The 14,157-nt window shown below is 40.5% G+C and overlaps 1 protein-coding gene across 6 annotated transcripts in view; it reads left to right on the top strand.

Moving 5' to 3' along the window:
• Positions 1-14,157, top strand: part of EPB41L4A (erythrocyte membrane protein band 4.1 like 4A) — a 256,154-nt gene that overhangs the window by 224,299 nt on the left and 17,698 nt on the right. For all 6 annotated transcript variants that reach the window (XM_027100046.1, XM_027100063.1, XM_027100039.1 and 3 more), the window contains one exon: positions 10,830-10,949. In XM_027100046.1, the coding sequence (XP_026955847.1) occupies positions 10,830-10,949 (120 nt within the window). The remainder of the gene's footprint in view (positions 1-10,829; positions 10,950-14,157) is intronic.

The following is a 14,157-nucleotide window of genomic DNA, read 5'->3' as shown; positions in this document are numbered from 1 at the left end:
GAATTTCTATGCCTGATTTTTCTCATCTGTGTTTAAGAAGGAATCTGGCATGATTTTAAAGCACGGTTTTAGGAAACCTCAGCTCTTTGGACTGAGTTTCTTATCTTTATAATAAGATGATTAAACAATTTGACAGTGAGGTTCCTTCTTGTTAATAAAAAAGATGATGACCTATATTTAGGTACAACACGTGGTGAATTTGTTTAAGGGTGGTAAGAAATTTTACCATTTGTAGAGCGATTTCTCCCTGAAGTGTCTTTTAACATGACATCCTTTGCCCAGCCAAAAAACGAGACACTCACAGTTGCATAGTTTCAGCCTTATGTATGTGTACATGCAAATACGTGTTTTTACTCGTGCCAGGCGCACACAGTTAGATGGGTAAATGCAATTAGTTCATATTTTTAAGACTTATTCTTAAGAGCTTGTTAATAACATGATTTGACATGTAATCAATGTCAGTGATGGCTTAATGCACTAATCAGTTCTTCCTAGTTCCGGAATACTTACTTGAAAACAAGTAATCATATAATGAAAGAGCACCAGGTTGGTGAGGTGAGGGATTTGGTTACTGGTTATGCCAGTTTCCAACCCAGTGGTTCTCAAATGGGGACAGTTTTGTCTTTCCCTGTGTTCCCTGAGGACATTTGGCAATGTTTTGGGATACTTTTGGATGTCACAATTGTGGGGGGGGATTGCTGCTGGCTAGAGAGGCTGCTAAACATCCTCCACTGCACAGGACAGCCCTCTACAGCAAAGAAATATCTGGCCCCAAGAATGTCCGTAGGGCCACTGTTGGGAAACCGGTTCTCACCTGACGTGGAGTCTTGCTTGGTTGCTTTATTTTTCTGGGCCGTCTTTTTCTCCTCTGTAAAATGAAGAAGTTGGATAAGATAATCTCCAAGGTCCTTCTTTAGTGCTCAGAGCTCTTGTGCTGGTCATGCATTGAATTGGCCTCCCTCTCTAACTACAAAGCCTGTGTAATAACAGCCCAGATAGCATTGTAAGAGTGGGCCATTTTCTTAGGAAGCTTTCCATGTGGAGCCTTCTTAGGGGCTGGCATCACACTAGATAGAGGTGAGATCTCAGTGTGTAAGGACACCTTTCTCAAGGAAATGATTTCAGTTTCTTTATCTATAAAAAGCCAAGTGTGGAGGGTAGCTCTCCCTCAGGTACCCTCTTCCTGCTCTAAAATTCAGTATTTCTGCATAAACAACACAAAACAAAGCAAAACTAACAAACAAAACAGCCTCCCTCCCCCATTTGTACTTACTGATCAAGCCAGTATCTTAATAAATATATTTCTGTTTTGCTTGGTGTATTCTAAGTTGAGCTCATAGGTGCTCTATTCTCAACTTCTCAGAAGGTAACCTTTTTAAAAACAGTGTCTTTTCAGGCCAAAATGCTCACGGTGACATTTGCTATTAAAATGAAACACTATTTAAAGGTTGCCAACAAGTTCCTAAATAGCTCATTACTGATCTAGGGGCACTGGTTTCAATATTCCTTCTAGGTGTTTTCTCCCTCTACCCCAATTTCTCCTCCCACCCCAATTTCATGAACAATTTTTTAGACTGGCTTTCTTTGTACTGTATTTTAGAATGATGGTGGTTCTGAATGTTTAAATGCAAATGTACTTTGTAAGGCTATTAATGAGAAATTGCTTTCAAAACACACTGACACAAAGGTTTTCAAAATCATTTCTTTTACCTGCAGAGATATTGCCCTAGGGTTATACAAGTTGCCTGTGTCTGTAGAAGATGAGGTCTGGACTCTAGCTCTCAGGGGCATAGCAAAAACTGGGCAGAGGAAGAGACATGTCTTGCAGTTCCCATATCCACTCCTGAAAATCCTGGTGTGGGTACAGTGTGCAGAGAAAGATGGTGCAACACATTACACTGCCCCTGCGTGCCACGTACCCATTACGCAATGCTGCCGCTAACCCCTCCGTCCCATTATTAGCCTTTAAAATTTTGTCAGAACCCAGTCATTCCACCTCGGGGTACAAGGGTCTGAGTATTTATACTGCGGCCCTGCTGATGGTCCCATTACAGACACAGTATGTCTTGTGTCTGTAATGAAGGGTTGTCAAATGATGTCTGACTTTCTACTTTGGGGGAGAGAATGAATCTCTTCAACCTCAGTTGTCCTTCCTTATTTTGGTCGGGAACGTGACCCAGCCAAGCTCTCACCGGCGTCTTTTGTACTTTTATTAAAGGACTCTGGTAACCCTAGAATGGGGCAAAGTGAATCTTGAACATGTTGATGTTCTACTTCCTACCAGCAAGGTCTCTAAATGCAGACCCGGATGCTTCCTCACTTTGGAAACCAGAGCCTGCACCCGACACACCCCACTTTCCTGTCTCCCCAGGGGAACTGTAGCCTGAGGCAGAGGAACAAAGACTGTGCACATTTGCTTTTCAGGCACTGTTTTGAAGCCCATGAAGTGTCCAGTGGAACTCTGGGCAGAGTTCCAGAGAGACTTTCTGGAGACCGTGTGTGGTCTTTGGGATGCTCTTTCCTATGCTACTCTTTCTTGCCATTTTTTTGTTTTTGTTTTTGTTTGTTTGTTTAACATAAGGAAGGTCTCTCCTATTAGGTTGGAGATAATTCTGTGTAAATACTGTTTTTTCACTGTGTCTACGCATTGGATTTTAAGCTGCCTTGCTGTTCCCGTGGATGACAATTTCAGTATCTCAGATTTTGTGTTCGGAGAAACACAAGTTAACAAGACAATGTTCACAGATCAACTTTATCCAAAGCAGTAGTTGTGGCTTTTAACAACCATGAAAAAAAAATCATAATCCACATCGACTCTGGAAGGCTAGTATCAGAAACAAGGATTGTTGTTTAGATTCAGTTTTAGAAAACTATAACTGTAGATAAGCACCCCCTCTGTCAGTTTTGGGTCTAGAGCTAATGAGGCCAGATGGTGAGGGCTGTGCAGTAACTGCAGGGTTTCATTCCACAGAAGTTTCCGACAATACCAGAGGCTTCGAGCCTCCTTTGGGGAATTGTTTATGTCTTTCTTAATCCCCTTTCACTTCAGTTGTTGCTTCCTTACTGTTTTCATAATGTGCATGGGTACCTACAGTTCTCTAGATTTTAAGATTTGAGAAAATAGATTTTTCCTCCCTTTGTATAATACCTGGAAGTTGGAGCACAGTTTCTTGTGATAACATCTCAGATGACAGAAAGTCCTTATTTTCCCCTCAGTGTCTCTACGTACACCCTCATCTTCATTTCTCTTCTCTTGCCTCCCTTTTTACTATATCACATTATTTTTCCTCACCCAGTTCCCTTTTTTTTCTTTTCTTAGCTTCTTTCTCACTCTTTCTTTCCTGTCTTCTCTGACTTCTGTCTCTGCTTAGGAGCCAGTGATGTGTCAAAAAACCCCCAAGGGTGTAGGTCAGGGTTTTGGTTCTGCCATGTCCTGCTGTTTGACCTTGGGCAGCTCATTTAACAAATTTAAACTTAGCTTTCTCATCCCTAAAATGGAGTGCATACTACCTGATCTGCTTTCTTGAATGAGTTACTGCAAAGACCAAATGAAATCTGAGAGGTGATAGCACTTTGGCGGAGGGAGCCGGACAGTTTAATATCTAATTTTGGAGGCACTGCCTCTTCCTTTGGCTGTCCCCACCTCTCCTACACCCTCTTTCCAACCTTTTCCACTTTTCTTTTAACCTTGTCTTCCATTTCCCCATCTACCCTAACTTTACACATTTGTATTTTCAGACCAGGTATTCTTACCCTCTGATTGATGGGTAGGTTTTAGGGGTCTCATAACGCCAAGAAATTGTATGTAACGTTCTTTGTGTTTCTAAGTATACAATTTTCTGGCGATAGTCTGTAGATTTAATCAGATTCTTAAGGGGGTGTCTGACCTCCAGAAAGTTATGAAGTGGTGATTATGATCTAAATAGTGAGAGATAGATTGATATTGGGAAGTGGAATTGGTAGGATTCAATTCACTGGTAGGATTGAAAACTAAAAGGCTGCAAATTTCTTTTCAGATTACTTTTTGTTATACCGATTTGGGAAAAGATAGGTTGAATTAAATTCATCAAATTGGAAACCTACCAAGTACAAAGCAGCATGAAGTTAACGTGAATATTAGATTGCATTATGTTTTACTAGTTAGAATTTTGAATCTTGTACCTAAGATCAGAAGGGTCAGTCAGCTGGTCTTTATGGGTTTGATTCCCTGGGCCATGCTCAGGACTTGCCCACAGTGTATGTTGAAGGAGGACCTAAGAGGTAGACCTATCAGAGTGAAGCCTTTCATAAACCAGCTTTCCCTGAAAATACCTTGAGCTTAATAAAATATCCTTCACGTTCAAAGAAACCGGTCTGCAAAGTATCCTTTGTGCTGTTGATGAAAATCAGCACTCCTTTGGGCATTCACCGGGGAGGATCTGTGGATTACTCAGTCATTAGCTTTGATGTGTTGCTAGGCTTTTAGGATTTGAAGTGGGAGATTTGGAGGAGGTGGGCAGTGAGGCAGAGAACTAGTCTGGTGTTTTTTGCATAAGCATAAAAGTGGAAGTAACTCTGGAGCCTGGTGAGGATTAAAAGGGTAAGAGAAATGATAGAAGCTGGGGGTAAATGCTGGACTAGAATAAATTGGCAACAGGGGACCATTTGGGCCTTTCCCAAATTTCATTCTGGGATGTTTGCATCATAATCACATGAGTTACGTACCTGAGGTGATGTGTGTGCACACGTGTGTGCGTGTGGGTGAAATAAAGCTCAGAACAAAGAACGAGGAACGGGTGCGTTACGAATTTTGAAGATGCTTTGAAGATCTTTGTGCCTAGGAGCTGGTTCCTTTACCCTCTGAGTTTTAATTTTCACACATGCAAAGTGGGATAATACCTGCCCCGCCTACTTCACGGGGTTTATAAAGATCTGAGATAGTGGATGCACTTTGAAAAGCACAAAGGGCCCTGCATGGGCAGGTACTATTCGATTGATGAGAATGTTCAGCGCTGCTCAGTGTTATCTGAAGTCCTGTTGGATCTGCAAAGTGGGGCCCAGCTTCCTTTCACAATAAAGAAGTCAGTATTTCTAACATGAATTTGTTCTTCCACAAACGTTGTTAGAGTTTCCTCCTGCTTTTTAGACGTCTTTTAGAATCTGTATCTGAATAATGGATTAAGATGGTTTGAAGTATTTTAAATGTGTTCCACAGGTCTTTTATATTATTTTTCTGAAAAAAGAAAGAAACCATCCTCTATGGCACTGCAGCTAACAGGGACAATACACTTGAGCCGGGGAGATCTAGATCACGGCTTTGGCAGGGTTTTGTTGTTGTTAGAGGGATAACACAAAGCAAAGCATTCCTGTCCCTCTGCCCTAGGGAAAAAATGTGGTTTTGATGATGGCAAACTTAAACCAAGGGACGTTTCTTCCACATGGCCTGAAGATAGGTAACTGTTTCCTTGCAAGCATTCCCTCCTGCCCGGTCCCTGTCCCTGATTGAAGTGTCGGGGCTGGCTGCAAACCAGGTAAAAATTGCGGGTAGGGAGAGAGCAGTTCGTGCAGAGCCAATGGAAATGATGTTCACCATGGTACAGATGGCACAGGGTTCTGATTTCCACTTTAATAAGTTGTATTAAGATTTAGACATTTGATGTGGATTATTTAGGGATTCCAGAGTATAATCCAAGTTGACAGAGATGACTGTGGAAGTGCGGAGCTGCAGCAAATGAGGAATGCTGTCAGATGACTAAAAGCAGAGCAGGTTGAAGGATCACGAAGGCAGGAGAGTTTGGGGAGGGAGATGGCACCAAACGCAGCCCATTTTAGCCGGGAGAGCATAAGGAGTAGGTGGAAGAGATAGAATCACCTTTAAGAGCAAATAAGAATAATTTATTGATGGTGGAGGAAGGTGGGAAAAGCAAATGAATTTTTTGCTTGCTGGTCTTCAGGGAGTATGTCGACAGATGCCTGGAACCAACATAAATTTCCCAAGGGAAGAAAAACTACTGAAAAAAAAAAGAAGACTGGTTTATAGCATGTGATCCAAAAATGAGAGCAGTGGATGAGAAACACAAGTCCACAGTCAGCTGAGAACTGCAGGTTTAATATTAGCGATGGAGTGGTTGTGTGAAGCAATTGTCTGGGAAGTTGTGCTATTGCTGAAGAGTGGAGAGTTTTGTTTTTTTTTTTACCGTGTCTGAATGGCTTATAAATAAAGCACGAATAGAGAACCGTAATTTTAAAGCTGGAAAGGATCTTTACAATAATTCAGTAGATGAAGAAACAGACCTACCAAAGAAGGTTAAGCGTTTTGCCCAGGGTCTCTGAGTCAGATAATGACAGAGCTGGAACGAGGCTGAACTCAGGAGCGATGGGTATTGCTCTTATCGCCTGGAAGCGTCATTATACACTTGCTCTGTAAGATTTCTCAAGTTCAGTATTACACATGGTCTTTATCTCAGTAAATGAGAAATGGAAGCGTCATTATACACTTGCTCTGTAAGATTTCTCAAGTTCAGTATTACACATGGTCTTTATCTCAGTGAATGAGAAATGAATTAAGAACTGGTATAAAGGAAGGTCCTATTAAGAACAAAACTGCCTGGATAAAGGTAGAGGATGAAGTAAAACCCACGGGGATTTGTATAGGAATTTCATTCGGTACTGTGAAGAATTTTGCAGAAGAGGCAGAACTATAATTGGGAAGATAGGAAAGAAGAGACTAGGAACAGTCATTATCTTCATTATTGTTATCAAACGATTATATGACGTTTTGTCTTCCAAACCTTTTGCAAACTTTAAGTGACAGATGCAGTTAAAATCTAAATTGTACGGATAGCCTGAAAAATTAGGGTGTTGAAGTTTGGTGAGACATGGAGGAAATGTATCAGAATTCTCTTATTCTGAAATGTTATTGGAGAATGCTCTATTCTAGAGTGACGCTCTCCCTCATACCTTGATTAAAAAGCAAAAACCTTACGGTAAGGCTTCTTAGCCCAGTTGCTAACTCTCCTTGGTTGTACATGAGGAAATAGACAGAATGTGATGCATATAGAGTTATTGCCTTAATGGATACAGGAAAGAAACAGCATTTTTTGAGGTTCAGCTTTAAATATAACATTTGAAAATGAATACATCCCCAGTGAAAATTTCAACGGACTCCTTTCCCCACTTAAGACTTTCATGACTGACTGTCATATAAGACGTTTTGACTTTTTAAAAGGTACTATATTGATATAATGCTTACAGTGTTTTTATTCTTCATAATGTAAATCCCCACATTAAAATTAAAATGTAGCAGGAAAGGAGCAAAAACCAACACTTTGTGTGTGCTACACCTAAGGAGAAATGAGACTTATAAGGTAGAATCATGATAGGATATGTCTTTTACATTTAAAGATTTCTTTAGTTACTCATGCATAAACAAAATAGTTAACTCCTGCCTCATAAGGACTCAGTGTTACAGTATCCTTGCCTTTAGGGCTAGGATTTTTCCTTTCCATGTAGCATCTGTATTTTCTGGAGCAGTTCAGTGATGGAAGAAATGACACTTTCATTCTTGTAATGAGGTACCATTAACCAGAGGCCTTTTGTAAGGGTGTAATTTCAAACTTCATTACAGACTAAGGCAGCCACACCACCCGTTACTCAGGAGAATGTGCTTCTGTTGTGACTCTCCAATGAGCCTTACATTTTTAATGTACCTTGTTAGAATATTTATGAAAGAGTATCCCCAGTAGAGGGCAACTGTCTTTGGAACATGTGGGTCCCAAGGATATTAGCTGACATGGTTTCACTGCCCTCACTTTCGACTTCTTGATTAGGAAAATAAAAGTTAAAGGTGCATGCCGTCGTCTGAAATTCTTTCTGATTTAGTTCTTGTTACTAGTGAGGTACAAGAAATATGTGTGCTCTTGTCTCAGGAGTTTTAATTTTTGTTATCAGAGTAAAGCCTCAGTATGAAAGTAGCCAGCTAAATTCCATAATAGAAGAATGAGCATATACTGCTTGTGCTTCCTTTGAACTGTCTAAGGAATGTTTCTCTAGGAAACGTATGTTTGCCTCAGTCAGGTTTCACCCTTGCTGGCAGGCTTGACCTCTCAAAAATATTTAAGGATGCTGATTTACCGATTTAAAAAAAAAAAAATTAGTGGAATTTTGTCCTGTCGACGAGCTGTGCAGCGATTTAGCTCAGAACGGAAGCTGTAGTCTAAAAGACTCCAGGCTTAGGAGTTGCCAGGACCTGGTGTTATGTCTACCCCGGGGCAATGCAAGGTGTGGGTTCCTGTGGGAGGGAAGACAGCTCCTTGCCAGCCTGACGCCTTCCCACTGTCTCTTCCTAGCTTTTGGATCCCTCAGTCCTGGGAGAGTCCAGGACAGTTCCCCCCCGCCCTGCAGGTCTGGTGGGTCACTCCCTGGCTGTCACGTGATACATGGAATGGCTCAGAGGTGTAGGTTCTGGCTATGAAAATACATATACATACACGTGTGTGTGTATGCGCACATGGAATTTTCAAGTGAGAGTGTTTGCTTCAAAGAGTGATTAATTATGACCTCGTCGTATACCTTCTCATACTTTTCATCAGATGTTTCTAATATTCAGATTCATATGTTCAGTTTTCATTTCCTCTGCACATGTCATTAGAAGAGGGAACTATGTTCTTGAATCTGTGAAAAATACCATGACTGTATCCTGTTAATATTCAAATAATAGCCTATTAGGAATGAAAGCTTTAGTGAGGAAATATATACAGTTCAAAGACTTGAAATGTGTTACAGATAATTTTTTACTTAACACAATTCCTCTTTAATCTAGAGAGATTTAAATAGCTTCTTCCTCATAAGCTACTTTTTTTTTTTTTTTTTTTTTTTAATGCGGTGCGCGGCCCTCTCACTGTTGTGGCCTCTCCCGTTGCGGAGCGCAGGCTCAACAACCATGGCTCACGGGCCCAGCCCCTCCGCGGCATGCGGGATCCTCCCGGAACGGGGCACGAACCCGCGTCCCCCGCATCGGCAGGCGGACCCCCAATGACTGTGCCACCAGGGAAGCCCATAAGCTACTTTTTTTTTTTTAACTGGAATTTACTTTCCATTGTCTCTGTTTAAGTATAAGTGAGATGAATATATGTCACTCTTCTACTGGTTTGCATTATAAGCAGATCCAGATATCCACCCCACAGTCTGTACTAAGTGCTGTAACAGGGCAGCGGAATCCACCCCACAGTCTGTACTAAGTGCTGTAACAGGGCAGCGGAAAGACATCTGTTCAGTGAGAGAAATGACTCCAGACTTGTCTATTCTTTTCATTTCTGTTTCGAAGCAGTTATGCTCATGCAGTCACAGTACTGGGATGATTACCGTGCAATTCCATGCTGCTCTCCCATGCCCCGGGAGCAGCAGTGTGAAAGAAACACCCTGGAGCAGCTTCCTCAAGAACGTACATAAATTCAAAGTCAAAGATTCAAATAACAGGTGTTTGATTTTTGCAAGAAATACTCATGGCTTCACAGCATCACTGCAGTGCATTCCAGACATTATTTACACATTAATTAAGCACTTGCTTTAATTAAGTACTTGGTTCCCTCTCTCCCCTGTAACACCTCTTCTTTTTAGAAAGACTTGATGCATCAAAAGTCCGAAACTTCTGCAGGCTGTGTGGTCCATGGATGGGTTTTGCCAGGTCAATACAGTATTTCGCATTCATAATTGGTTACCATTACTTAAAAAATAGAAGAGTTTGTTTTTAAAAAATCCAGATTTGTGGATTATCTTTTAAAAACTGAGAGGATTAAGTAACATTGTCCCGTGCTCTTACATGGCAAGTGCCTGTGCCCCCCAGTACCCCCTCCCCCCAGTTTCCCTTTCCCTCATTTTACATTCCCTGCAGGGCCCCTGGCCACGCTGAGTGCTGAGTGCTCAGCCCTCATTCCCTCTTAAACATGCAATCAGCATAACCAGAATGTTCTGTGCCTACTCGGTTGCTGAGGCATTATGCACCACATTTAACTTTTTTAATTTGTAGCTTCTTGTCTTAAAAAAATGGAAATTGTATCTGGCACTTATTGTGCATGAAAACTTGGACAATTTGTGAATTTTTAAGAGCATTTCAAAGGAAAACTATTCATTGCTGTTTTACTTAGTATATTTGTATAAAATGATTCATGATTTAAGATGTGTAGCAGACACCACTGTTTCTTTAGTCGAAACCTAAATATGTTTGATTTTTAAATTTATTTATTTATTTTTGGCTGCGTTGGGTCGTCATTGCTGCGCGTGGGCTTTCTCTAGTTGTGGCGAGCGGGGGCTGCTCTTCATTGCTGTGTGCGGGCTTCTCATTGTGATGGCTTCTCTTGTTGCGGAGCACAGGCTCTAGGTGCGCGGGCTTCAGTAGTTGCGGCACGTGCGCTCAGTAGTTGTGGCTCGCGGGCTCTAGAGCGCAGGCTCAGTAGCTGTGGCACACGGGTTTAGTTGCTCCGTGGCATGTGGGATCTTCCCGGACCAGGGCTCGAACCCGTGTCCCCTGCATTGGCAGGCAGATTCTTAACCACTGTGCCACCAGGGGAGCCCCTAAATATGTTTTAAATGAGTTTTGTTTTTGACACGTCTTTTTACTAGGAAATTTTAAGCCGGGGATGAAGTCTGAAAATAACCAATATATGTTTACGTATTTATATATAAATATTATATACTTATCTACTTAAGGATATATTGATACGGTTAATACATTCCTAGCTTTGAGTGATTATGGTAATATTGCGAAATAACTTTTAAAAACATGTTTAGGATGAACTGATAAAGCACCACATATGTGGATGTTAATTTTAGATGAATGGTCTTTCTTTCAGAATACGGCAGGAGAATGATATGGTTGATTCGGCGCCTCAGTGGGAAGCTGTACTAAGGAGACAAAAGGAAAAAAACCAGGCGGACCCCAACAACAGACGATCCAGACACAGATCTCGCTCGTATGCGCTCTCTCTTTATGCCTTGATTCAAAAACTCCGAGCTTTTGCTAGCATGCAGAGTCTAGGGCACATTGGGCTGTCTCTCTGAGGTCTTCTAAAGTGATTTAGTTCAACCATGATTATCCCACTGTTTATTTGTCATAGATACCTTCTTACATTTGTTATGCTCATCAACTGTATCTGAAGCAGTAGAAGTTGGAGCACAGCCAAAGCAAAATGTCATAAAAAACAAGGATCTCAAAATCATGTCTTGTTTTGTTTTTAAACAAAGGTATATATTCAACTGAATAAGTAGGAATAGTCTCCTTTGTTCTGGAGCCTGGCAGTTGGTGAAATACCTGCTGCTTATCTCAATTTGAGTCTGCAGAATCCTCTTAAGTCTTGTGCCAGATTAAACCAGATGTGAATAACTTCCCATCAAATCACCATTTGTGAGCAGTAGTCAGTGAGTGATTCATTACACCCGTGTTGAGATTGGCCTGCTCCTTCTGTTGCTAGGCAGTGCCATGTGTGAGCATAATAACCCCATGATGATGAGGTTGCCAGTTCCCCAAATTAATTTTCTTTTGCACTGATAAAGTTTATACTTAAACAAAAATGCTTGCACCATCCTGATTTAGACTGTCCACACCCACCTCTTGTCCCAAAGCATAGCTTTTTTTTTTTTTTTTTGATGTGCAAGAAGTAGATTTACTAATACAGTATGCACAAGCGGTCAGGCAAGGGGGCTCTGCCCTGAGAACTAAGTGGGAAAGCAGCTTTGGTTAGGGAGATTCACACTCCATAGTCAGAGTGTGGGCCACCTTAGAAGGTGAGAGGCCCTGGGAGATACACCTTCCATAGACAGAATGTGGTCCAACTCAAAAGGCGAGAGCGGCCCCAAAGCATACCTTTTTAAAGTGAGCTGGACCAAACTACCTATCCCTTTATGATCCTGGGTGGTTAGATGTCTGGTGTTGCCTACTTGTGGAAGGAGGGATGGTGTCTCAGCAGGGCGGTGGGAGGATGCCTGGGAGTGGATGGGAGGCAGTCTCTAGAGGTAGGTGGGGAGCTCTGAGGGAGCTGGGCAGAAGGGTGCCAGCTCAGTTTAGCAGAGGACAGGAGCAGGCTCCAGAGGGAACACCCCATAACCCTAGGGGACTCTGCTCAGTCTTAGGGACTTGCTTTCGAATGAGAAGTTAACCCATAATGTGTGTGTGTTTTTATCAGTGGTACATCATAACGAATGATGTCTGTTTCTTCTCTAATAGAAAATTTGCAAGTAGTCACTAAGCACTGTACACCCTATAGATTTATTCTTTACTCCATTTGTTTTTGTCTGGACTAACTAAACTGTTCAATTTAAAGCAGAAGTTAATAAAAGTTTCCTTTGTCTTGCATACCACCTCTCCCTAATTCCATTAAAAAAAGAGAGGTTTAGAACAGGAAGAATCAAGCCATAATTGTGGACAGTTTAACCAAAAGGCACAGAACCCCAAGATACGATCCCAGCATGGTCCCGGGCATATCTTTTGCAACTATGCTTTTACCCTTCCATGTGGAATCTTTTTCTATGAGAGACTTATTATACACAAGTTTTGGTAACTTGGTATTAAATCTTAAAAACAGCATTCAGTTTTTCTGATTATTTCTAAAGCACTCTAAATTCAACTAAATGCCAATAATAAATTTCATTTATTAAATAAAGGGAAAAGTAAAATGAAATTAGGAAAAATCCTATATATAAACTTTGAAGAAGCCGAAATACATATCTGGGGACAATAGTAAATAGTGAATAATCATTTATAGATAAAATTGATAAAGAGAATAATCCAAAGTGGTTGAGTATTACAGTTACTATAATTCAGTTACATTATGGGGCAAATATTGTAGATGGGACTATGGATTTAATCATTTTTAATTGAGTGATCTGAGATTCATTTAACACCTTAAGGAATAAACTTTTTCACAATTGAGGTAATTTGAGGTGAAATTTACATCTAGTGAAATTGCTCTCACCTTATGGGTAGAAGTCTATAAATTTTGACAAGTGTATACATAGTGTATCCATCATGCCAATCAAGATACAGAATTTAAAAAGTTCCCTCCTACTCCTTCTGTTCAGTCCCCATCCCCCATAGGCAGCCACTGTTCTGATTTCTATCACCATAGATTAGATTTTTTCTCTTACTGAATGTCACATAAATGTAATTATACAATATGTGCTCTCTTAAAATGTGGCTTAGTCCATTGTACGATTATACCACAGTTTGTTTATCCATTCTCCTCTTGATGGATGTTTGGATTGTCTGCAGTTTTTGCTGTTTTGTGAAAAAGCTCAAGATACTCCACACAAGTGTACCTGTGGAGTATGTTATCTTTTGCCTTGGGGTAAATACCTGAGTGGAATTGCTCGGTTAGAGGATATGTCTAACCACATTTAATTTTATAAGAAGCTACTCAAATGATTTCCAGAGAGGCTGTATCATTTTATACTCCCACTAGCAATGTATGAGATTCAGTTCTGCTGTATTCTTGCCAATATTTGGTTTTGTCTGTCTTGTTAATTTTAGCTCGTCTAGTTGGCTTGAAGTAGTACCCTGCTGATGACTGACAAAGTTAACCACATTTTCCTGTGCTTATTGGTTATCCATATATGTTCATTTGAAAAGTGTCTGTTCAAGTTTTGCCCATTTTTAATTGTTGTTTTCTATTATTTATTTGTAGGGCTTTTTATATGTTCTGGATATAAGTTCTTTTTCAGATATGTGTATTGTGAATATACATATCTGAGAAAGAATGCTCGGCTGTGGTTTGCTTTTTCCTGTTCTTAACATTGTCTTTTGGTGAGCAGACATTACATTTTGATGAAGACCAGTATATCCTTTTTTTTCATTTATAGTTAAGGCTTTTTTTGGGAATATTTGCCTACCCCAAAGAATATCACAAAGATATTCTCATATCTTCCTGTAGCAACTATGTAGACTTTGCTTTTATATTTAGATCTGTGATCCATTTAGAGTTAATTGTTCATTGTATGAGGTAGAGGTAGATGTTGAGAAGTTTTTTTTTTTCCAGGTGTTTTTCCAGTACCATTTGTTGAAAAGACTGTCTTTCTTCATTGAAATGCCTTAGAGCCTTTGTTGAAAATCAATAGACTGCTTAGATATGGGCCAATTTTGTTTCATTGATCTGTTGTCTAGTCTTAAGCCACCATGTTGTCTCAGTT

The sequence above is a fragment of the Aethalodelphis obliquidens genome, unplaced genomic scaffold (genome assembly GCF_003676395.1).
Source record: "Aethalodelphis obliquidens isolate GAN/ISIS:26980383/991018 unplaced genomic scaffold, ASM367639v1 scaffold4, whole genome shotgun sequence".
Lineage (NCBI taxonomy): Eukaryota > Metazoa > Chordata > Mammalia > Artiodactyla > Delphinidae > Aethalodelphis > Aethalodelphis obliquidens.
Note: the sequence above shows the minus strand (reverse complement) of the source record. Positions and strands in the feature narration are given on the sequence as shown.